This window comes from Lottia gigantea (assembly GCF_000327385.1).
Source record: "Lottia gigantea unplaced genomic scaffold LOTGIsca_12, whole genome shotgun sequence".
Lineage (NCBI taxonomy): Eukaryota > Metazoa > Mollusca > Gastropoda > Lottiidae > Lottia > Lottia gigantea.
In genome coordinates this window covers 2,141,803-2,165,607 of record NW_008707225.1, presented here as the reverse complement: position 1 = coordinate 2,165,607, position 23,805 = coordinate 2,141,803, and the positions used below count along the sequence as shown (strand labels likewise).

Below are 23,805 nucleotides of genomic sequence, written 5' to 3'. Positions count from 1 at the left end.
GGGGAATTACTCTAACACTTGGATGATAGACAAAAGTGTGACTGGATAATCTGGACACTATGGCGCAGTAAATGAAGAAGAATTTTTTTTTAAAAAACGAAAATGAAAGTAAAAGTAAAATGATTTTAAAAACAAAACGAAAGTGAAAGTAAAGTGAAATGAAAGTAAAAGTAAAATTATTTTAAAAACAAAACGAAAGTGAAATAAAAAGTAAAATGATTTTAAAAACAAAACGAAAGTGAAATAAAAAGTAAAAACGAAATGAAAGTAAAATAAAAAACGAAATGAAAATAAAACGAATTTAAAAACAAAATGAAAGTAAAACGAATTTAAAAACAAAATGAAAGTAAAATAAAAAACGAAATGAATTTAAAAACAAAATGAAAGTGAAATAAAAATGAATTCAAATTCAAAAGAAAGGTATTTTCATAAATAAAATAATAAAACAGCTATGGCGCTCATGGGCTACCATAGATATCTCTGTAATACTATCTGTGGTAGTATCATTTCTTTCTGAAATAGCTGAAAATATAAGAATCAAAGCTCTTCTTTTGGTTGCATTACAGCTTTTACTCTTTCAATCATTTTTTAAGTGAGCACATCTTTACCGTAGTTCAAGTCATCACATGATTGACCTGGTTTACAAAAAGTATAAAGTTTACATGATTTTCTTTAGTATTGATGCTTCAATTTCTTTTTGCAGAATGGATGAAGTTCTTAAAGATGAACGTTTTTCACACATTGCCAAGGATCCAAGATTTTGGCAAATGCCAAAGAAAGAAAAGAAAGTTAAGATTGATAAAAGATTTCAAGCAATGTTTAATGATAAGAAATTTCAGGTAGGAGATGTTTGCTTTTATTGGCAACACATTTATTAAAATATTTCCTTCATGTCTCAAGTTGAACAAATTGAGTGCCTTACCTCGTAAAAGATTAAGCTGATCAACAATAACAAGGTGAAAAACTCATGATTACTTCTTTATCTTAGTTATTTAAGTTAATTATTATTTTTCATATACATGTAGGTGAAATACAGTGTTGATAAAAGAGGTCGACCAATAGATATTAGTAGTAAAGATAATCTAAAACGTTTCTATGATTTATCTGATTGCACTGATGAAGATGAGTCTGAAAAGAAATCGAAGTCAGAGAAAAAATCTAAGAAGAAGAAAGATAAGCAGAATAGATTGGCAAAGTCCAGTAAAGTTTCTGTTGACAGCTTGGAAACAAACAAACAGCTGAATAAAACAAAAAATGCATTCGAAATTGACAACAAACAAGACAAAAAGAAAGAAAAGCAGACTGATAATCATGATGTTTTTTCCAAAAGCAAAAAGAAAGCAAAAAAGCAAGATATTGAAATCAATATAAATGAAAGTGAGCAAATTGATAATCTTGAAGTTGATTTAGAAGAAAACATGAGCAAAAATAGTGAGAGTGACAATGATAATTGTAATGACAATGACAGTGATAATGTTAATTCTAATGGCAGTGACAATGAAAGTGATAGTGATGAAGAAAGTGACAGTGACTATGGTGGTATGTATTTTTATATTCATTTAGAATTGCTGAAAATGTTCACCACTCACTACTGTAAACAAAAAACAAGAAAAGTACTATTTCAATTAAGACACTTAACTTGGTAATTCAAAGTCACTAAAACAACTTTTTTTAGACAAATTCCAAAGTGTGGAACATGGTCCTTTGTTGCATTCAAGAAATTAACTCAAAATGGTTACATTTGTAACACCACCCAGCCCTATTTTTAGGGTAGAGCCAAGCAAGTGAATATTAAGCCCCTGCAAAACTTCTTCAGTTCAACTGAGATAATTTGACACCTACTGGAATTTGGTCCAAGTTTGTGGACTTTTGAATTCACCTGGTGATTCTTATTAGTGAATAAACAAATTGCTATGCTATGCCATTTATAAATGATATTTTGTAGATTCCGATGATGAGCTAGATCCATCAAGAGGTGTAGGTCAAGAAGAAGAAAGTTCCTCTGAAGAGGAATTTGAATTTGATGCAGGTAAAGACTGCTTATATAATATGTAATATTAAATTTAAGGGTTTGACAATGGAGAAATCTTGAAACATCTTAAGTTTAATATGATTATAACTAAATGGTTCTTCTAAATTATTATTTTGTTTATTCAGATGATAATTTTGATCATAATTGGATGGAATTAGAGAAAGATATACCAGAAGTTAAAGATTGTAGTAATAGATTAGCTGTTTGTAATTTAGATTGGGATAGAATTAAAGCTGCTGATATTTTTATGTTATTTAATTCTTTTAAACCAGCTAATGGATATATACAATCTGTTTCAGTAAGTTCTGATAATTTATGATATTTATGTTGTGTTAGTTTGATGAAGGTAATGAGGAAAACTTTCCTTTTCTGTAGATATCTACTACAATACAATTTGGCATTCATTCATACTTTTTTTCATGGACCTTACTGATTTTGACATTGCTTCTTGATCTTTTAAACATGTTCAGGGATGTTTATTTGTGATGCACCTTATAATTCAGATATACCCATCAGAGTTTGGAAAAGAAAGAATGAGAGAAGAAGAGTTTGAAGGACCTAAAGAATTAGTAGAGAGAAATGATAATGATGTACCACAAACATCAGAAGAAATATTAGAAGGTAATATTTATTGTCATTAGGATAACTACACATAGATTTTTGCAGTATACTGATAATTTACACTCAGAGGTTTTTGTTTCATCAATATCATTCTTATCATAATGTCAGTCTTACACCTTCCTTGTGATTTTCAAAGTAATTTCTTTCAAAACGATGCATTATTTAAAAAGATTATTTCCGTTTTAAGGAATGAATTTGAATTAAGATTAAGTACAGGCATGTCGAAATAAGATATAAAAACTTTATACTAAATATGCCATTTGTATTGTGAAAGAAGCTTGCCTCATAACAATTGACAATTGATCTTATATGCCACATGAAATGAAATTAGAATGTTGTTTCGAAAAACTCAAATATTTCCTTGATTTAGGTTTCAAAATATTTATAATTACCGACTTCCCATTGATAGAAAAATACTTTATGCTTCTATAAAATTCTTTTGGTTTTTCATTGTAGGAGAACAGTTTCACAGAGAAAAGTTACGTCAATATCAAATCAATAGATTACGGTATTATTATGCTGTTATTGTGTGTGATAGTATAGATACAGCTATTAAGATATATGATGAATGTGATGGCAAGGAATTTGAAACTAGTTGTACTAAAATAGATTTAAGGTCAGTCATTATTTAGTATTTGAGGACTGCATTTATATATTTTGCTTATCAAACAGATACTCAAGATATTAAAAGTTATAAAACTATGTCTGTTCAGAAATTATTATGTCATATATATCGTTATTGAGTAGAAAATCAATACTTAATCTACAGAAAAACAATTCATCCAAAAACACATTGTGATGACAGGTGTTTGACTTTTTGTGCATTGATTTATAATGTTTGTATATTTTGTAGGTTTATACCAGATGATATGGTATTTGATGATGACCCTAAGAGTACCTGCAAAGGAGTATCGGAGTATAAACCTAATTACTTTTCTAATTCAGCTCTGGGTAGAAGTCAGGTATGATCTGGTTCTGAAATAACTTTCATTCTTCAAAAATCTAGATGAGGGACCTCTCCCTTTCGACATAGATGTTTAGGCTTAGAATTGAGTATGCTTAAGTACATATGATTGTTATAGCAATTTGTAACAGGCAGCTTAGATTCCAAATCTAGTCATTTTATTCTTTATTCTGTATTAAAATAGGTGAAACTGACGTGGGATGATACAGATCAAGACAGATTAAAGGTTACCATGACTAAAATAGATCCTAAAAAAATAGATGATTTAGAAAAAGATTATGAAAATTACATAGCATCTAGTTCTGATGAGGAAGGTAAGGCTTGAAATTATATCAAGTTTTAAAACTCCATGTTAAGCTGACAAAAATTTGTTGATATTTAACGAGGTACTCCATGCATTATATCTTAAAAGAAACATAAAATTCAAAATCTCAAATGTGGCCGATAAGAGTATATTCACACAGGTATTGTGTTGTATAGTTAACACCAGTTAAGTTCAATGATGAATATATAGTCCTATTCGCCAAGTTTGAGAATTTAAATTTATGTTTATTCTAAGAGGAAGAGTGTCACAAGCTTGATGGTTAACTTGTTAGTGCAATTATAATACAAAATGATGTAGTACTGTGATAATTCAAATCTTAGAATCTGTTATCAAAGATAGTCCTGTTTTTATTTTGTTATCTATATATTATAGAAGCTGGTGAAGCAGGATCTAGTAATTCTGATAGTGATAACAGTGATACAGAAGAGAATAGATTAGAGAAATACAGACAGCTAATACAAGATATTGATGAGAAAAAGAATAAAAAACAAGAAGAAGATGTTGAGATGGAGATAACATGGGAACCAGGTAAATTTCAGTGTTGTTGATGTTGGTTATTTACATGACATCATTTGTAGCCTCTGATGTGATCAAGTTCAGTCTAAAAGTGCAACATTTCACAGAATGTAGCTTAAGTAATTTTCATTGTTAATCAAATCATGTTGAATTATATTTTGAAGGGTTGAAAGAAACAACTCAAAGTCTAGTCAATCAAAGTTTAGAAAGTGATATTAAAGTAACACCATGGCAGAAATTTCTAGACAAGAAAAAAGAAAAGAAGAAAGAGAGAAAAAAAGAAAGAAAACAACTGAAAGAAAAAGCCTTGATGGTAGGAATTTTCTCTCAATATAATTAAAGAAGTGATAATCTGCCTTCAAAAACACTACATTGGTATTATATACATGCATAATGAAACTCAATTAATTTTCTTAAAACTTATATAGAAAGTATATAGAAATAATAAAACAAAACTTGATTGTGGTATTTCAAGAGTTTCATGCTGTGTGATCTTCAGATCTTCTTGAGACTTTTTGTGAAGTTTTTTGTAAAACATGACCCTGTAAGTGCTGATGAATTGGAATATTTCAGGAATCTGGTGTTATACCACAAGAAAAGGATGCTTTTAGTGATGATGAAGTACCTGAAGGAGTTGATATGACTGATCCTTACTTTAAATCAGAATTAAAAGGTAAGGATTCTGAAAATAGATTTCTTGAAAAGTCAGAAAAAAACAACCTTTCATGTATAGGTATTTAATGTAAGTTGATGGTTTGAAGGATAAACGTCTGTCTGATAGTAGTCTCCTTTTAGCCTCTTCTAAATTAATTTATTAACATTTTCTATTAGATGTGAAGAAAGTAAAGAAGAAGAAATGGAAGAAAGAAGAAGTAACTGAAGAAGAATTAGCAAAGAGAAAGCAAGAAGAGGTAATATGATGATATTTGTATATTTCTTAAGAAGACTTACTTTTTAATGATCTTTGGTAAAAAATATTTATGAAGAGATATCAAGTTCCTGTTAATGAGCTTTGTGGAAAATAGACTTGTGCTATGACAAATGTGCTGGGACGGTTAATTGAGTTTGTATCATTTTAGCTTAGCTTTATTTTACAAATAAGAATGAAAAAAATTGTACAAACTTGGTTAAAATTGTTATAGAGAAAAAACTCTCCTTATTGAATACTACGTTTCATTCATTAGCCAGGAGCAAGAAGTATAATTAATAACATTATTTATTTATTCATAAGATGTTTTTTTTTTTTTTTTTTAAAAACTTTAATCTATTAAAAGACTCCTTTGACTTTAATATTGGCTATATTATATTACTGATGATATATAACAAGCTAAATGAGCATTGCCATTTAACTTCACTGATGATATATTACAGGCTAAATTAGCTTTACTAATGATGGATGATGAAGATGATAGTAAACATTTTAATCTTGAGAAACTAGTTAAAGATGCTCAAAAGAAAAAGAAAAAGAAGAAGAAAAAGAAGTTAGAAGAAGATGATGATAATGATAAAGAAGATGATTTTCAAGTAATATTTTATTTTATCTTCGGAAATAGTATGAACAAGGGCACTGTGGATTTTACAGCCATGACATTAATAATCAAATATTTCAATACAAACTGATAGAGGAGTTGAATTGATGAAAAGAAGATAATTGTTACTGCTATACCAATCAAAATATCATATGGCACCATGACTTGCTATACCTTATTCTAATCTCTTAAGTATTGAAATGGAATACATGTGTTGATAATGCATGTTATACAGTTATACCAATTCATAGCATGTTATTCCGATAGATAGCAATAATAAAATGCTTATAATCTATAATCTTTTTTTAATAGGTTGATGTTGAAGATCCCAGATTTTCAGCTTTGTTTGATTCTCATCTGTTTAACGTGGACCCGTCAGCTCCAGAATTTAAGAAAACCAAAGGATCAGAAGCATTTGTGAATGAAAAACAGAAAAGACGACAAAAAGAAGGATATTCTAAACCTTTAAAACGTAAAATAAATTTAGATAAACAATTAGAGACTGTTACTGATGAGTTGCAACCTCCAACTAAAGAATCAATATCACATTTAGTCAAATCAGTGAAAACTAAAACTCAAAAGTTTCAAGCTAAAAGAAAGAAAGTGTCTTGATATGTGTAAATAATTCAATTAAAATGTATGATAAACAGGTTTGTGTTTTATACATCATTTGATTAATCGTTTGAAAATGAATTTATTTATCATTATAAGAGTCCAAGGCACAAGTATTTTCTTGTCTGATGGTAAAAGTCGCTGATAATTTCCAAGATTCAAAGGGATATATTCAATTCAATAATAAATACCATACCATATAAGACTGCCATCAATGCAATAACATTATTCCTTTCCTTTCAAGAGTAGTTGTTACAGGTATTATGATATCATTGGTTATAACTGCATGTAACAATATCAATAAAACTGGAAGAGACACAATCTAACTTGGTGTGGTATGATATTATTAAAAGTGATATGGATAACTAAAAATGAGCTCTTACCGTCTGTTAATCAAATATGGAGATGATTGTATCCTGTTCATTAATAAACTACCAAACTAGAGCTTGATCTTAATTTTTTTTCATAATTTTAGGAAATCTAGGAATGAACCAGGGTCAGTTTAATGAGTTTTTCGAATTTGAAATATGTAAATATAAATAGTATGTACTAACATGTATAATATTATTCTTATATATTGGGTGTTCGACATGCTATTTTTTTTTCGGGCCAGTACGTTTTTCATTGGATGACATCTTGAAGTATACTTGTGAGAATTTTGAAAGAGATAAGTTTACCAACAACTGAGATACTACCTGTCGAACAGACTGTGGGACGTTTTTTTTTTTGGAACACCTGATATATTACTTCAATATCATACAAACATAACAACCAATAATAAATATTAAAATTATATACAACAAACAATTATAATACATCATAATTTGGTATGAGGAGAGGCTAATTCCTTATCAGGTCTATTCTGTGGTTCAGATATATCATTAATAATGATCATAAAATAAACAAGAACAAATATTTGTAAATTAAAATGATCAGACGCTGAAAACCAATGACTATATTTGTAAAAGATGTCTAAATAAAGAGAATTAAAAGATTACACCAATAAGAAAACATGTTGACACACTTCCCTACTCTGTCAAACCCATGCTAAACTATTGTCTATTTATGGCAGTCCTTAACTTTGTTTACTTTTTGTCTTAGAGCCAGAGGCAGTAGATGGTGACTTGGCTGGAGATTTATCTGCTGTTTTATTTTCTTTATCAATTTTACTATATTCTTCTTTTATTAATTTATCCAATTCTTTCTGAAAAGGTAAGTTTAAAACAATGGCTGAATCACCTTATTTCAGCATTCATTTCATGTTAATGTTTTCAATGCTAATAATCTTTGGGATATTTTTAATACATCAAAAGCAAATACATCTTGCTCATGCAAATTATAAGTCATTAGTTCATAAGAGTATGTACAAAATAATTTGTTTAAGCTCTGTAATGTAGTAAGTTTTTCTAGCAAAGCTGAAGATTCTTTCCAGTTTGTCAACTGTATATCCAATCTAGAACAATAATAACAATATTTAAATATTTGGTATTGATATTATTGAGAAATGATCTGGTTATCATTGGTAATCCAGAAAATATCATTGGCAATTCTGTCGACCAGTGTGAATTTTAGAAATTCAAGTCACGAAATTTTAACATGTAAAGAAATTGTAGCAAATTTATATTAGAGTTCCAATTACACATGACTGGCAAATACAGATAAATGAATGGAATAAAGGAATCTTTTGTTGTAAAATATAATGTAGACCTACCTTCCAACCTATTTTATCAGCTAATTCTAGACAACCATCATCACATGTTGACTGTTTAAACACATCTCTAAAATCATAATATCAAATAGTTTATTGAATGAAAATTCCTTGACTGTATCCCTACACATCCTTTAATTAGTGTGAAAATAATAACTATTATTATTAAAATAGATGAAAAGATAACCAGCTGTAGAGAATGTCAATAATTAACTTGATTTATTAATCAATGTATTGGTTTAAAAATATTCCTTTAATAAAATGGTAGTTTACTATATTGGTATTCTGTATGGTAACGACAATGTATTGTTTATAATTGATGTTTGTGAATTGTTTTTACCTGTAACAATCCTCGGAATCAAAATCAAAGTTATGACCAAACATTAAAGCTGCTAGAAAATTACCCTGAAAGAGAAATATATCTTAGTATTATATTCCATGTCTTTTTTTACTTAAGACTGACAAGTTATCCTTGGGTTTGTTATAAATTGAAAACAACTAAATTATAACCTAAGTAACATCACTGGGTTTACTCAGGAAACCTTATATCAAGTATCTGCAGACCTTACATATTTACTTGAGATTTAGTAAATAACTTACTGAAGAATCATCTGTTTTCTCTAAATTAATATATAATCTAGGACATTCTACAGGAACTCTAAGTGATAAAACATGTAAAATATTGGAGTAAGATATACAGTATAAACAATGGTAGCCTTGAAAGGATAAAATATCCAGATATCACAGGCCAATTGGAATATCAAAGCAATGGTTATCAAAGATATAAACTAAGAACAGAGAGAAAATGGACAAATTTTGGAAATAACTGTTGCGGGAATCAGAAATATGAACATGTCAGCCATCCAATATACAATATTGAATAGATATTAGCAGTTGAATCTTAATATAAAATTATTGATATCAAAATATTACCTGCTGGTCAATGATGCAAAGGGTTGAACTTTTAATGATGTTCCCATTACTATTAACATATCACATTTACCAAAATCCTACAATATAATTAGAGTATGAATAATTCTAATGATATAAAGTTTGGTTTGATAGATTAAAACAAGTTTTATACAGTTTACATACCTCTGCATAACATTCAGCAAATCTTTTTGGTAGAGCTTCACCAAAGAACACTATATCTGCAGAGAAAAATAACTGAGGATTAATTTAGTCCTTTAACCCTTATTTCTACCTCTCGGAAAGCTTTCAATAGTATTATTCAAAATGAAAAATAATCACTTTTCAAAAACTATTTACTGGGAACTCCTCCATCCCCCTACATGGACACCTACTAATGTCTATAGAATTTGGTATGAATATATTTTGTACCTGGTTTAACTACACCATCACATTCAGTTTCATCACATTTTGGTATTGTATCTTTAAATATCTTCTCTACAAGTAACAAATAGATAAGTTAAATATTTGATATAGTACTGCTACTTACACACTAAACTAAATCGTAGTGTCTACAGCCAGATTCATCAAACTCTTATTTTGTTTAATTAAAACTATGCTTTGGTTTGCCCATTTTTTTAATAGATATTTTAATGATACATCACCTACCTTTTATCCATTCCAATGTATATTGTTTATCACATATTAAACAATGAGAGGAATGAAAGGTACCATGAGCTTCAACTAGTTTCTCTCCTGGTAGACCAGCTACCCTTTCTAATGTATCAATATTCTATAATCATTAAATATTCAATTATTCAATTATTGATTACTTTCCCCTTCATGGAATCTTTTTTTTAATTTGATGACTTCCAAAATTCCAGGTTCAAACAGTGATGAAATATTCATACACTAAAATCATATATAAAATAGGCCAATATGATAATAATCATTTATTTTAAATATATTTAATATGTACATGTATATATAATGTCTTACCTGTGAATAGTGACGTAATAACAGACCTTTATCATGTAATAATCTTATAAAATAATGACAAGGTGTTGGCTGAAAAATTAAATACATCATTAAAACTAACATGAAGTGACAAATGTCATTCACAATAAAAGTACTTGTATATGAGCCTCACAGTCAATAAGAATCAACTAGTAAAGACCCTCATCTTTGGAACTATTTGAAGTGTGTTCCTGACTAAGAAGTTTCAGAAAAATTTTATTTAAAAAAAAATGATCAGAATTTTATCAAAAATGAAAATGAAATGAACAAAAATAATATTGGAGTTAAAATATACCTTAAATTTTCCTGGAAAAAGTTCTTTAGCCAAAACAAAGAATGGCTCTGGATTTTCCTGAAAATAGATGATATTAATGACTGTCATTTAAAAAGTATTTATTTCAGCATATTTATACTGTTAAAGGACATTAGTAGTCTAAGAATAAACAAAGTGGTCAATACATTGTATTTTGTAATGAATGCAATATTGGAAAAGAAAGTATGAAATGAAGACATTTTAATGGTAAAAAAATGTTTGAAGAAATTTTTTGTGAAAAGGATACATTGAGACTCTACACATAGACAAAATTGTGCAGATTATATTGTTCATTATCTTGTTGCCATGGCAACTTAATATAACAAATTTGGCAAATTATTGCAGACAATTTCTTACAAAATTATTGTACAAAAAATGTTTTCATAAATACCTTAAAATAATCAATGGTAAAAATAGCTTCTGGACATGGTAAATTATATTTCTCTAAATTGTCATACAAACCAGTTCCTTTGCTACGGAAATCTGGTATACCTGCAGCTAAAATATATATTTCACAATTATTATATTGTCTTGAAGATATATTCATGTCTTTTATTACCTTTCCAAACCTAATTTAAATAGTTTTCAGAAAAAAAAAAGTATTTAAAAACTACTAGTAATTATACTATAAACACAACATACACAATAACAATGCAACGTTCTGACTTTGATTGATCCTCCTGTTTTTATAAAGCTAATTGTTCTGTGTTTATTATAATCAATTACTAAATGCCATAATATAATACTTACAAGTAGAAATACCAGCCCCTGCCATTGTTATGATATTTTTGCATTTTTTTTCTTTAATATATTTAGCTATTCCTTCAAAACTAACTTCATCTAGTACTTTAACAGCTTTATTCTCAGTCAAACCCAATGATTGTTTCATATAACCAGCTAACCAGTCTAAACCTATCATCAAAATATTTTTACACAGTATATATTTTTTTCAGTTTTCCTTGCATTCCACCTGATAGTTGAGAGATTCTAGCCTTATTAACCCCAACCACCTAAAAAATTGTGTAGGCTACAGTAATCGTATGTAATGAACATACCAAAATCACATTGTGAAATAACAAGGTGACAAAACCAGCTTTTTCAGATCAACATTAGGTGGTTTTGCATGGATGTACCTGAACTGATATAATATCCCCAAACCATACAATAAATTTCTCTTGGCAAGGAACATTAAGTGTGTGGACATGTCAATTTCGCAAATATCATCTTTTTGAACCAGACCAGTTGAAAGCTGGGCTGCACAGTTTTCAGAATTTGTGGTTTAAGCAATAACTGAATAATGGAACTAGTGGTTGCCTAGCAAGATACGCCCACTTCCCTGATAATTTTTCAGTATATATTAAAGGCAGTCGACAATCTTTGTCAAATCGTAACAAAATTCTAATTTGCACAAAATATTTTCCAAAGTTAAGGGCAATAACTGAATAACCGTTCATGTAGAGATCGTCAAATTCGAACTTCAACATGCGAATGATCATTCTAAATTTCGTTATAATCAGATAGAAACTGTAGCCTCTGTTGTGTTCACAATCCAATTGTGGACGGATGGAGAGGGGTGAGAACAACATAAGAGCACTGTATAATGTGGGTGTATAAAAGTAAAGAAAAAATAAACATTGTATCTACCAGAACTTTCTGTTTCATCTTTTTCAGTTTCTGATGTCTGGTTATTATCCTATTGGAGAAAACAATTAATATTCTTCTCATGATTTAATGTAGGTGTTTTAATTTAAGTATTTTAATGTAAGGAATAGCAATTGTCTGAAGTGTCCAGTCATATCAGTTTTATTCATTATTATTATTGCTTGCTACAGAGTAGTGTCTATCATGTAGTAGGATATAGGTTTATAAAGCATAACTAACTACACAAAATTCAGTTTGAACAAGGCCTATACATGCTGTACATTTAAAGTACCTTTATGTAAACTAAAAGAGCTTTTCGTTTCCGCTTACCTTATTTTCTTTAGATTCAGCCATGATTGGTTTTATAATTGATTCCTGTAAGAGAATATTTAATTCTGATACAGCCTATCATAGAATTTATTATCTCCAGGAAAATATGAAGCCTACAGAGAAGAGAGTAAGCTTCTGTCTGACTGCACTGTTTTCTGAATTGAATTTTGACAATCAATGATGAAAATGTTTACTACTGGAAAAGTTGTTATTTGTTAACATGATTTTACAGAGGGGAATTCTGTCTGAAAAGTGGGTCATTTTCACATGAATTTTCTGGAAGGATAGAGTATCTATTTAAAATGTAAAATCACTGAACCTAATATTTCTATTGATCTGAAAACATTCTAAGACAAATGGCATAAAGTAGAAAATTTAATTTGAATATTTATGAAATGAGAGAACTAGAGAGTAGACAAAATTAGGATTAGAATAACTTTTACCAATTCATGTTTAATATTACCTAGGCCTAGCCTGTATTGATGGAGTTTATTACTTACCTCTCAATAGCTAGCCTCGTATTGTGTCTCTATGCACGTTGCCACATCTTACACATAAACAACAAACTGTCATTGTCAAGGTGGTCTCGACCGTCATCAGTCTGTCAAAATCGCAAAATAGGTTTCTTAGTCATGAAGCGTGGTGTCATGAAATCAAAGAGATCGATGGTAGTCTTTAGTTCAAATGGCTAATTAATATTAAGGACGGACTAATCAGATATGTTTAAATTTCAAAAAGTACCTTCTTTTTCCACTGCTGTCAGTGTCTTTGCTGAACTACTTTTACTTTTTGTTATTACCGGAAGTGGAATGAAAGTAGTCTCTGTTGTTGTGTCTCTTGGTATTGTATTGAAATACTTTTGCGTGTAAATCGAGTACAATCCATGGAGTTATTCTATGGTACAATCACAGAGTAGAAATTTGTTTTGAATATTCATGAAATGAGAGCAAAAATTCAATTCAGAGCTCAGTGTAGTCAGAGAGTAAACAAAATAAGGATTAGAAACAGATCAATGTCTGCTATAACTTTTCATATTTACCAGTTCACGGTTAATTAATATTACCTAGGCCTCGCCTGTGTTGATGCAATTTATTACTTACCCCTCAATGCCTCAATAATAGCTAGCCTCGTATTGTGTCTCTATGCATGTTGCCATATTTTACGAATAAACAACAAACTGTCATTGTCAAGGTGGTTTCGACCGCTATTTGTCAAAATAGGTTTCTTAGTCATGAGCGTGGCGTTAAGAAATTAAGGAGATGGTAGTCTTAAACCCTGCCAAGAGTTGCTGTGATAATAAATGTCCATTATAATAACTACAATATGTATACAGGATGGCTGTGATTTGGACCATTTTCAAGGGTCCATAGTTAGGCTACTTACATCCTACCGGTACTCCAAATTCAACTGAAGACCTTGAATTTAAACTAAATCGATGTTATGTGATATACATCTAACCTTTAAAGTTCTAAGTTTGAGGGTTATATGTGACCACTTATTACTGATACACTTAGCTTAACAATTCCCATTTCTGAGACTAACGTGTGTGATCTTATGGTGAACGTATCCTTTTAAAGATTAAATTGGGAATTGCTATTGGGTTTTATATTGGGCTTTTAACACATCCACTACTGGTATTAAGGTTGAAGCTACCTGTGGTCAATTTAAAATGAACACAATTTTAACAGATATTAAACAAAACAATTTAGTACAAGCATTTATTTAGAAATAAAATTATTTTATCAGATTAAGTTTATACAATATATGACATTTAATTACATTAACAACAATAAGATATCTATATCCCAAACTCATGGAAAATAAAAGAAAAAAATGTGCACTGATAATGTCATTCTTGTCAAAAACAACCATTGCAAACATTTTGTGGTTTATAATATTTGCTTTTATCTATAATTTAATAAAATGTACTTCAAGACAATAGCCAAAGTATGAAAAGTATGTGTGCGTATATTTGAAATATAGTGTCAGTAAACCACTTCAACATTGTCCATAAATAATTCTAATGTTAACAGATAATTAGCACATAGAAAAGGAATTAAATTAATATTTGTATTCTGACTAGTTCTTAAAGAAATATCTGTCTATAACACCACATTACAATCAAGATGAGGAAGATGCAGCCAATTTTTTCAAATGATCCATAAATACTTGTAAACTAACATCATCTGTTAATACAGGAGCTCCAGAATCCTGAAATAATAATATACTTATTAATTTTAAATATTAAATAATATTTACAAAAGCAAATTAAAGACTCAGTCAAATTGAATAATTATTGTGCATGCAATTCATGTACTTTTATATATTATTATATTTATATTATATTATATTTTAAAAAAGGACTTAAGATAAGGTGAAGGACAATGATAAAATATAAAAATATACACATTTAATAGAAGAAAAACATTATATTTCAATTTCCAATATATTTAAAATAATTTTTTAAAAGACCAACAGTAATATTATCTTAGACAGTATGTTATGTATAGGTCTTTTCATCATGTAAATTTTGAACCACACAATCTTAACCACACAATATTATTTACAATTTCATGTATAATTTATTTTCTTCAATTAAATTCATTAAGATTTGACTGACTAATATCACATTTAAACCATAGCCCAAATTTAACCTTTGATATTCACAATTTTAATTATTTTCTCATTAAATTCATTAAGATTTGACTGACTAATATCACATTTAAACCATAGCCCAAATTTAACCTTTGATATTCACAATTTTAATTATTTTCTCATTAAATTCATTACGATTTGACTAAAAATATCAGGTATAAACCATAGTCCAAATTTAACCTTTGATATTCACAGTTTTAATTATTTTCTCATTAAATTCATTACGATTTGACTAAAAATATCAGGTATAAACCATAGCCCAAATTTAACCTTTGATATTCACAATTTTAATTATTTTCTCATTAAATTCATTAAGATTTGACTAACTAATATCACATTTAAACCATAGCCCAAATTTAACCTTTGATATTCACAATTTTAATTATTTTCTCATTAAATTCATTACGATTTGACTAAAAATATCAGGTATAAACCATAGTCCAAATTTAACCTTTGATATTCAGTTTTAATTATTTTCTCATTAAATTCATTACGATTTGACTAAAAATATCAGGTATAAACCATAGCCCAAATTTAACCTTTGATATTCAGTTTTAATTATTTTCTCATTAAATCAATTATATTTGAATTAATATATCAAGTATGAACCATACACCAAAATTTAACCTTAAAACCCAAGTAATAAAATAAATTACAAAAAAATTCTACCTCAGATGATGTTACAATCTAATAGGGATCATAGAAAAAAATACATTAAAAACCATGTCCAAATATGGTTAAGAGAAATTTCCTTCTCCCAATATGATGGATAGATGATTTGATTGATAGTGTATAGCTGGCCAAATTTAGATCCTGTCATGAAATTAAATTTACAGGGAGGCAGAATCTTCCATTTTCTCCCAAGAGCCTCATTGCAGTGAGCTAATTCATGTCAGTAAAGAAGCTAATTTTGCCAAAAGTTATGCTTCATTTTTAGTATGGTATAGAAAATGGCCAAGGGAACGATGAGAATGGAATAATAGACATTTAAAAAAAAATATACACACCCCATCCAATGGCTGATTGAAAAAGAAATTGATTACAAAATACAAAAAAAAATAGGATAAAAAGTTCAAGTGCAATATAAAAAGCTTATACTAGATATTGAATTGCAAAAACTAAGCAATACTTAATTGTGCTGGATACAAAATAAATATAAACATAACTACATACCTGACCAAATCCATACATGTTATTATGTGTCTGTGAGGGGTTAACTTTAGATAGTAAAAATCTGGCCTGAAATTACAATCATTAAAATATTAAAATGAAAAGAACCTCCACACTGTCACTGTCTATGACTTGAATGACTTGAAATACTCATGCTTTTTTTAAAAATTGGATTACATTATATGAATTTCATTAGCTTATCTACATTAAAGCTTGTAACAGCTTGATGCCATTCTGCGATTGTTTATACAATATTCCTTTTACACAGCAAATTACATTTGTATACTATCAATTGACATGATGGTACACAAACCAATAATCTTTGAATGTATGTCCTCATCTTAATAGTTATGACAGTACAATTATAAGACAATTACCTGAGAACCATCCCATTCTGTAACAATGTATCTTGGCATAGGGAATCTTGTCTGTAATATTTCTTGAGCATCGTCTACTGGTGCTTGTAACAATTGTTTAAAATTCTCATATTCTGGTAAGTCATGATATCCTTGTTTTCTCCATTCATGTATTGTCTACAAATAAACAATAAATAATATACATGTATTATATAACACTTAAATACATGATCAAAACCAATTATTACTTATTTCAAATGATCAAATATATGATTTATTTGTGTTACTGTTAAATAATATTTGGACAAAACATACTATATAAATTGTATAACATACCTCTCCATGATATATTACTATTTGGAAAAATGTGTCCATTAATAAAATACGGTCTGCTGTTATACTACTGGAATCTAATAATACTGGCTGAAATTAGAAGCGTTTGAAAAGAATAACATTTTTTCCTTTTGGACTTTCGCGATAGTAATGTCATCTACAGTTTAATAGCATTCTATAATTTCAGAAACCACAGACTGCTGATGAAAAAATTTGAATTATTCCATAGAAGTAATAAATTGTTTGATACTCAAAGTTGAGTGAATGTGAGTATGGTACTAACCTCTGGGGGACCATGGAAAGAATATGCATATAATATAGGTTGTATCATAATTAAAGACTGAGTTAAATCTTCTGTATTTAACATGTGTCTACAAAATACAATAGAATAAATAATATATATATTATATAAACAGTATTTTTACTTATACTCCATAAATATCTCTACATGAAGTGAATTGAGACAGTTCAATTACTATAGGTGACCACTATACAAATGGCATTGAGCAGAGTTTTTCTATAAAATCAAATGTATAAAAGAAAAATATACTAACCTATAATATGAAGTTTCATCAGGACTGTTATTAAATACTTGTAAAAACTGTGAACGTCGTAAATGAAACATAAATTGTGGATATAAGGAAAAGTTTTCAGAAAATCTAAATGAGTTAGGATCATCTTTATTGTAGTCTCCAAACTTCTGACACAGTCTTATTAACATTCTATCTAGCCATCTCAATACATCTGGTCCATCATCAGTTTCTGCTCTATAAACAGCTAATCTGGACATTAACACAGCTGCGGCTTCTTGATCAAAACCAGCTGCTATATGTTGTAGGCTGGTACTAGCATCTGCCCAGCTGTAAAATCATAAATTAACTATTTAGAGATAACTCATGGAAAAAAAAATAAATGGGGTGAAAAGAAGTTTTATGACTTTTGCTCAGCACCATACTTCACAAATGAAACAAAACAATGTACATAGACAACTATTTAAGAATCACAAATGAAAGATGAATGGAAAAATGAATACGCCATTAGTCTGGTTGAATATAAACAATAATCTTACTTTCTAGCTATAGTTGTTACACGAACACGTCTCTGACCACTACTATGTTGATATTGTGTTATAAACTGTACATAACCTCTTCCACCTTGTGGTATTGGTGCATTGTGCTGTGAGAAATAATCAAATATTTATGCTATTTCAATCGTAGAAAAAAATTCTTTGTAAGATTGAGAGAAAATTCAACAGCCCTATGATTTATTAACATTAAATTCCATTTTAATTTGTATAATGGGATTCACTTTTGTAGACATTACAAATATTATTTCATTAGGTATCTATTATAGGTTATATGATTATTTGGTAACTAATGATAACAACACTGTCTGATTACTTCAACAGAATAATATGCACAATGTCAAGATAAAGTGTAGTCCAATACTGACTAAGAAACCATAATTACTCCACACGACTTACTTGATTCACTACTTCAAAGAAAAGCCCTAAAGATGTATTTGGATAGAGACCACATAATTTCCATTGACAGGTACCACCAAGACCTATTTCAGTATCTGAAACAGCTGGTCCTTTAACACCTAATGATACTAATGGTCCCATAGCACCTGATACTTTAACTTCTCTAGAACACTGAAAATAGAGTTAGAGAACTACATCAAAATACATAAATAGATACAGACACCTAAAAACAAGGATTTTTGATGGAACACTAAATATCTAGGTCATATCGGAAACAGATCTTGCTTCCACTTGTGATTGGACTTATTTAGATATTCAATTGTATGATTACTTACTTTAACTTCCACTGTTGCACCAAAAGCCATTTTAAATTCCCCTTTACTGTCTTTAGAGAACACACGTTGAAATGTTTGTTTAAATAATGATGTATTAAAAGAATCTCCCATTACCAAATGACCACTGAAAAAAATAAAAAATTTATGGAACTAGTAGCATTATAAGTAATTTTTTTTGAATTTCTGGTACATCATAGACCTTCCCTCTTTAAACCTTCATCAGATAGTCAAACTTTTCATACAAATGAAAGTAATCCAATATCTTTTATACTTTATCAGAGCACAATACCTGTGGATCAGAGAGCTATATTTAATAATAATACTTACCCGGTATATTTAGGACAGAATTTCATTTCATGTAAACCAGTTTGATCTAAAGCACAGGAATATATATCTATCACGTGACCATTATTAGCAGCACGATTTGATAGAGCTTCATAATGCTGTAAAATAATACAAAGAAATGTTTCATTAACACAAAAAGGGTAAATCTTGCTAGACAAAAAAACTAAAAATTGTATTGATGGAGATTAAGCATTCAAAATATTAACAAATAATAAATTTTACCTTCATAGCCTTCTTCATGTATTTACAATTATCTTTTTCTATATCATGATGAGATCTGATGGGATGTTTTAATTCATCCCCTACTACCATACCAGGACCTTGTGTACAGGATCCTCCAGCGAATAACATAATTCTAGCACCAGTATTAGGAAAAGTACACTGTAATAAAATATATATATCCATATAATTACAGATTCAACAAGTAGCTGTCAAGTAAGATTCCCCAATTACCCAACAACTTTTCAGTATTTCATGAGTTGTATTGTAATTAAGTAAAGATTGATGGTGTTCAGCTTAGAATTGTTCCAACTCATTGTGGATATAAACATACACGCCAAATTTGATTAAAAATAACTGACAACGAAAGCGGCCTATACTGCGCTCACAAGCCAATAGTGGATGGGACAGGGGTGATGACAATTTACATCCACAATGTGGGCATATAAAAATATAAAACCTTAAGGAAAAGACTACATTGCCTATATTATTCTATAATTTGAGCTAGTCAATTTCAGTTTGAAATTGCATTGTAGCCACTTATCAACTTAAAAAATAACAATTGAATATAGAATACTTACCTCTAATAGACCAACAGCTATAGATAGAGCCACACCAGTAGATCTTAATGGTCTTTTACCTTGTGAAACTGGCCATGGATCTCTCTGTAATTCTCCTAACAGATCAGTTAAACTCATATCACATTTATGTACTGGTTGTAAAAATCTACAGAGTAAAAAAAGGCAGGCTAAGTGAAATCTATTTATTACATATCTTACTGTTTTATATTTTAAAATTTAGAGCTCAAAATGTCAATTCATCCTTTTAGTTAAAAAAATGTCAGAGTAGCCACTTGCCCTTAATAAAAAATTTACACGAGTTAATAGCAAACACAATCTTAACACCAAATTAAGTGTAACCTACCTGTTAGAAGGGAGTTGCTGTGATTGTGGATTTTGAGGTCCACCTCTATTTTGTTGTGGTTGAGCAGCACCACGACCAATACCCAACATATCTTGTATCTGTTTAGCATTCAAATCTTTAGTTCCTCTAAACACATAGCTTTTAGAAACTCCTTCACTTCCTAACTCATGAACTTGTACCATTTTACCATAAGTTATTAAGCCAATGAGGGCATTAGGTGGTAATAAACTCAAAGACATCTGTAGTGATTCCTAAACATAGTACACAATAAGCATGTTAAAAAGTCACTAATATCCATAAAGTAATATAAATTAGTGAATCTTTATCGTAGACATTTAACAATTTATACCTTTAAAGCTTGAAGATCTTCTTCCTCCATACATGTATCTAATACTATTAGAAATATAGGTGGTGAACAGCTGGCTCTCTATAATAATAAATATATTATACTTATAGTAACATAAAGTTTTATTGGAATTCATGTAGCTATATTACACATACTGATTCAATACCTGTACATTCAAATGTTGTTAATAATCTGGAAGTGACCATATTCTAAACTGCAAAACATTTTATTACTGCAAAATGATACAGAAAACTGAAATTGAGTTTTAACCATTAGATAAAAAATTATTTAGAAATTACATCAACTTACTGTGATAGTATATTCTAGGGTAGAAAATTGAGGTATAATTTCTGCAGGTTGACACTGTTCTGATATAGCTGAATATTGTGGTGGAAACTGGAGTATAAAAATATCCAATTATCACTTCATTGAAAGTTGACCTGTCAGTATATTCATTTACAAAATACAAATATCATTATATTTATACTATCTGAACTTATCATATTCTCAATTCATATCTAAACGGCAGTTGCAGTACAGTAGCAGTACTTACCGGGTTTCTCTGATAACAGAAGTTACAAGCCCACATTTTAGCTCTGTAATCAATCTGACTGAAAAACAGAAATAGTTGGTCTAGGTATTATATAAAAATTTAAAGATTACTCAATTTATCTTTAAATATAAAAAGATTTTAGTCTGTTGCTGTAGAAATGCATCATTAGTAAAACCAAGTCATTAAAATGATAACCTACACTTAATTCCATAAAAACTATTTCTAATAATAACAGTTCAGCCTTGTGGTCATAGTACTGATATGGCACAAGAATATAGATATATAATATAATTATACTTACCAGTAAGGGTTGAGAATAGCTCGACATGTTGGTCTGGTACACAATATAGGATCATATTGTATAGGAGGTAAATCAGCTCTATCTTTTAATGGTGTATATAAACATCCTAATGGCACCACCATTCTGGTAGCTTCCAACCGACTTGATGGCCAGACATTCCAACTGAATCGTACACCATCCCGGTCTTCATTCTGTTGTATAAATTCTTGGTAGGTAGTCATGGCTTCACTGAAATAATGTAGTATAAGGAATCATATAATATGAACTCTAATCCAGAAAAAAACTGAACCCCTCGCCTGAGATAAACTAGATTGTACAAATACATGTTCCTTATGTATTATTTTGGGTTCAAATATAGCATTAAAATTTATGCTGTTATGACAAATTTGTATTTACATTCCTGCTCATGAAGTAACACTTTGTGTAAACCTGCCATTGCTCTGGTTATAGATATCCTTCAATAAAAAAAAAATGAAAAAAAGGTAATTCAATTATTTTCATAACCTGACTAAGCTTATAGCAGGACTACTAACTAACCTTCTCAATCACGATTTCTGATATAATTCCAACATTATGGTTTTGGCTCTGAGTGAATTAGCTTAGATTATTATATCACATCAATGTTAGTCAAGATTGAAGAAACCAGCACCTTTGTCTACATGTTCCTTTGAATGTCCAGTTCAACAAGAACAATAATAGTAAAATAAAGTTGTGTTTTAGAAAAGTATCAATTAATACTCATTGTTAATTATACAAAAACTAACAGCTGTTATTAGTATCCTCCAAAAGTATGAAAACACTCATAGTCATATAAAATATGCACGGGTTAGGCCTATATGTAAAACAAAATAAGGCAACAAAACCTATTTCAAAAAAAGTAACAGTGTCAATTCAGTCTGAAACTAGTTAGCCACGTACTCTATGTCTCGGATCGTCTCAGGTCAAATAACTCAAGAGGAAGCCACATTCATTTATTATTGCAGGATTAGGTCTACTACTGTCAGTCCAGTCAACACTGAACAGCTGAAATTGAGAAGATCAAAAATATTAGGCCTACGGTCGCCGGTAGTCTAGTAGAACGTAATTTCAATATAAAATCAAAAACCAGGTTATGAAGTTAAAAACGTACAGGTGAGGTAGCCTTAGACATTACCTTTATAGCCAAGTATATGTTAAAACTGTTTAGTTTAAAGAAATGACGATGTAATTTCTACATGAAACTTCACACTCTAGTCAGCTTTGATGCCACGTAATCCCAGCTCCCATAATGCATCTAAACGTCATCGGGGAAATACCTTCCGATTCTTAAAATAGAATAATATTTTTCAAGTTCGATGCATCTTCAAATCAACAGTTCAACTCTATGGTACAATTAAAGATTATACCTTTCATTAGTTTTATTTTCTACATAAACAGATCTTTTGTTTTTGATCTATGGGTTCAATAGGTTTAAAAATGATTTTGCTCTTACGCTGTCATTTTCAGTAGTCCGAAAATCTCTGACCCTTAGATTAGAGATTAGGAATTTAAGGTTGTAATATTGCGGTTAAGCAATGTTACGAAAGCACAGGCACAGGCATGCAGGCGTAACCTCTAGTGATAGAGCAATGTTTGTGAAGTTAGTTTAAAAGAATGATATAGAATATTTGAAATGCTAATCCATTATCTTCCGAATCTGGAATATATAAGAAGAATACTGGTTCCAACAGGAACATTAATAACCATGGAAATCATAATAAACATTTTCACTGGTGAAACTGAGGAATTGTCCTATATTAAATGAAAAGGAAAATGCGTATTTCATATAAAAAATATATATAATTTATTAAGTGAAAATAGTATACATGTATGATATTTTTGCGAGGAAACTCTTCAATTGCAAGTTATCATAAATAAGAAATATTAATTAAAGGAAATGTACTAAACCTATGGAAGGGGGATGGGGGGTAATCTACCACGGACTAAGATATCATTTAGATTTTTATTACGGGTATAGGCGATAACTAAATCATTTGTAAAGAGTGTTGGAAATTTTTCCTGCAATTCTTTGTAAAGATAGATAATTATTCGGGGAACTTGACCAGCTGTGTTGTTGTATTGAATAACAAAAGGTATAATTTGGAAATCAACTTGGATGTTCATTCCTAAAGGATGCATGGTTTGTAATTTGTTTATCCAATAATTTTCGCGAATGAGTCAAATTTTCTTTGTATCAATGCCAGGTTGTTCGTTTATCTGTTCAATGGGAATAATTTTCAGGTCTGTTAA

At 29.5% G+C, this 23,805-nt stretch overlaps 3 protein-coding genes across 3 annotated transcripts; 1 reads left to right on the top strand and 2 right to left on the bottom strand.

Moving 5' to 3' along the window:
* Positions 1 to 704: 704 nt before the first annotated feature.
* LOTGIDRAFT_110878 (hypothetical protein) lies at positions 705 to 6,599 on the top strand (the record flags this gene model as incomplete). Its single annotated transcript, XM_009048154.1, has 13 exons — positions 705 to 839; positions 1,026 to 1,539; positions 1,946 to 2,029; positions 2,158 to 2,330; positions 2,536 to 2,653; positions 3,128 to 3,269; positions 3,507 to 3,615; positions 3,802 to 3,931; positions 4,315 to 4,470; positions 4,623 to 4,771; positions 5,059 to 5,185; positions 5,795 to 5,982; positions 6,300 to 6,599. The coding sequence occupies 13 exons, from the start codon at positions 705 to 707 to the stop codon at positions 6,597 to 6,599; spliced, it is 2,325 nt and encodes a 774-aa protein (XP_009046402.1).
* Positions 6,600 to 7,327: 728 nt separating this feature from the next.
* Positions 7,328 to 13,083, bottom strand: LOTGIDRAFT_206064 (hypothetical protein). Its single transcript, XM_009048153.1, has 15 exons — positions 13,018 to 13,083; positions 12,518 to 12,672; positions 12,191 to 12,239; positions 11,297 to 11,458; positions 10,938 to 11,044; positions 10,529 to 10,585; positions 10,216 to 10,284; positions 9,886 to 10,009; positions 9,649 to 9,714; positions 9,403 to 9,458; positions 9,241 to 9,317; positions 8,908 to 8,965; positions 8,648 to 8,712; positions 8,311 to 8,377; positions 7,328 to 7,803 (listed from the first exon to the last, which is right to left on the bottom strand). The coding sequence occupies exons 2-15, from the start codon at positions 12,539 to 12,541 to the stop codon at positions 7,675 to 7,677; spliced, it is 1,110 nt and encodes a 369-aa protein (XP_009046401.1). The 5' UTR covers positions 12,542 to 12,672; positions 13,018 to 13,083; the 3' UTR covers positions 7,328 to 7,674.
* Positions 13,084 to 14,221: 1,138 nt separating this feature from the next.
* Positions 14,222 to 22,774, bottom strand: LOTGIDRAFT_185711 (hypothetical protein). Its single transcript, XM_009048152.1, has 19 exons — positions 22,691 to 22,774; positions 21,538 to 21,765; positions 21,237 to 21,294; positions 20,993 to 21,079; positions 20,687 to 20,764; positions 20,338 to 20,588; positions 19,995 to 20,139; positions 19,417 to 19,575; positions 19,177 to 19,292; positions 18,850 to 18,973; positions 18,515 to 18,685; positions 18,101 to 18,207; positions 17,586 to 17,891; positions 17,315 to 17,402; positions 17,035 to 17,121; positions 16,720 to 16,875; positions 16,346 to 16,411; positions 15,842 to 15,859; positions 14,222 to 14,728 (listed from the first exon to the last, which is right to left on the bottom strand). The coding sequence occupies exons 2-19, from the start codon at positions 21,756 to 21,758 to the stop codon at positions 14,639 to 14,641; spliced, it is 2,328 nt and encodes a 775-aa protein (XP_009046400.1). The 5' UTR covers positions 21,759 to 21,765; positions 22,691 to 22,774; the 3' UTR covers positions 14,222 to 14,638.
* Positions 22,775 to 23,805: the final 1,031 nt, after the last annotated feature.

Coding starts and splice junctions, on each gene's coding strand:
- LOTGIDRAFT_206064 (XM_009048153.1), bottom strand. CDS start 12,541: ATGGCTGAATCTAAAGAAAATAAG. Junction 10,010..10,215: donor TATTACGTCACTATTCACAG/GTAAGACATTAT, acceptor TAATGATTATAG/AATATTGATACATTAGAAAG. Junction 9,459..9,648: donor TGATGGTGTAGTTAAACCAG/GTACAAAATATA, acceptor TTTTCTCTGCAG/ATATAGTGTTCTTTGGTGAA.
- LOTGIDRAFT_185711 (XM_009048152.1), bottom strand. CDS start 21,758: ATGACTACCTACCAAGAATTTATACAACAGAATGAAGACCGGGATGGT. Junction 21,295..21,537: donor GCTATTCTCAACCCTTACTG/GTAAGTATAATT, acceptor TCTGTTTTTCAG/TCAGATTGATTACAGAGCTA. Junction 16,876..17,034: donor TAGTAATATATCATGGAGAG/GTATGTTATACA, acceptor GTTTATTTGTAG/ACAATACATGAATGGAGAAA.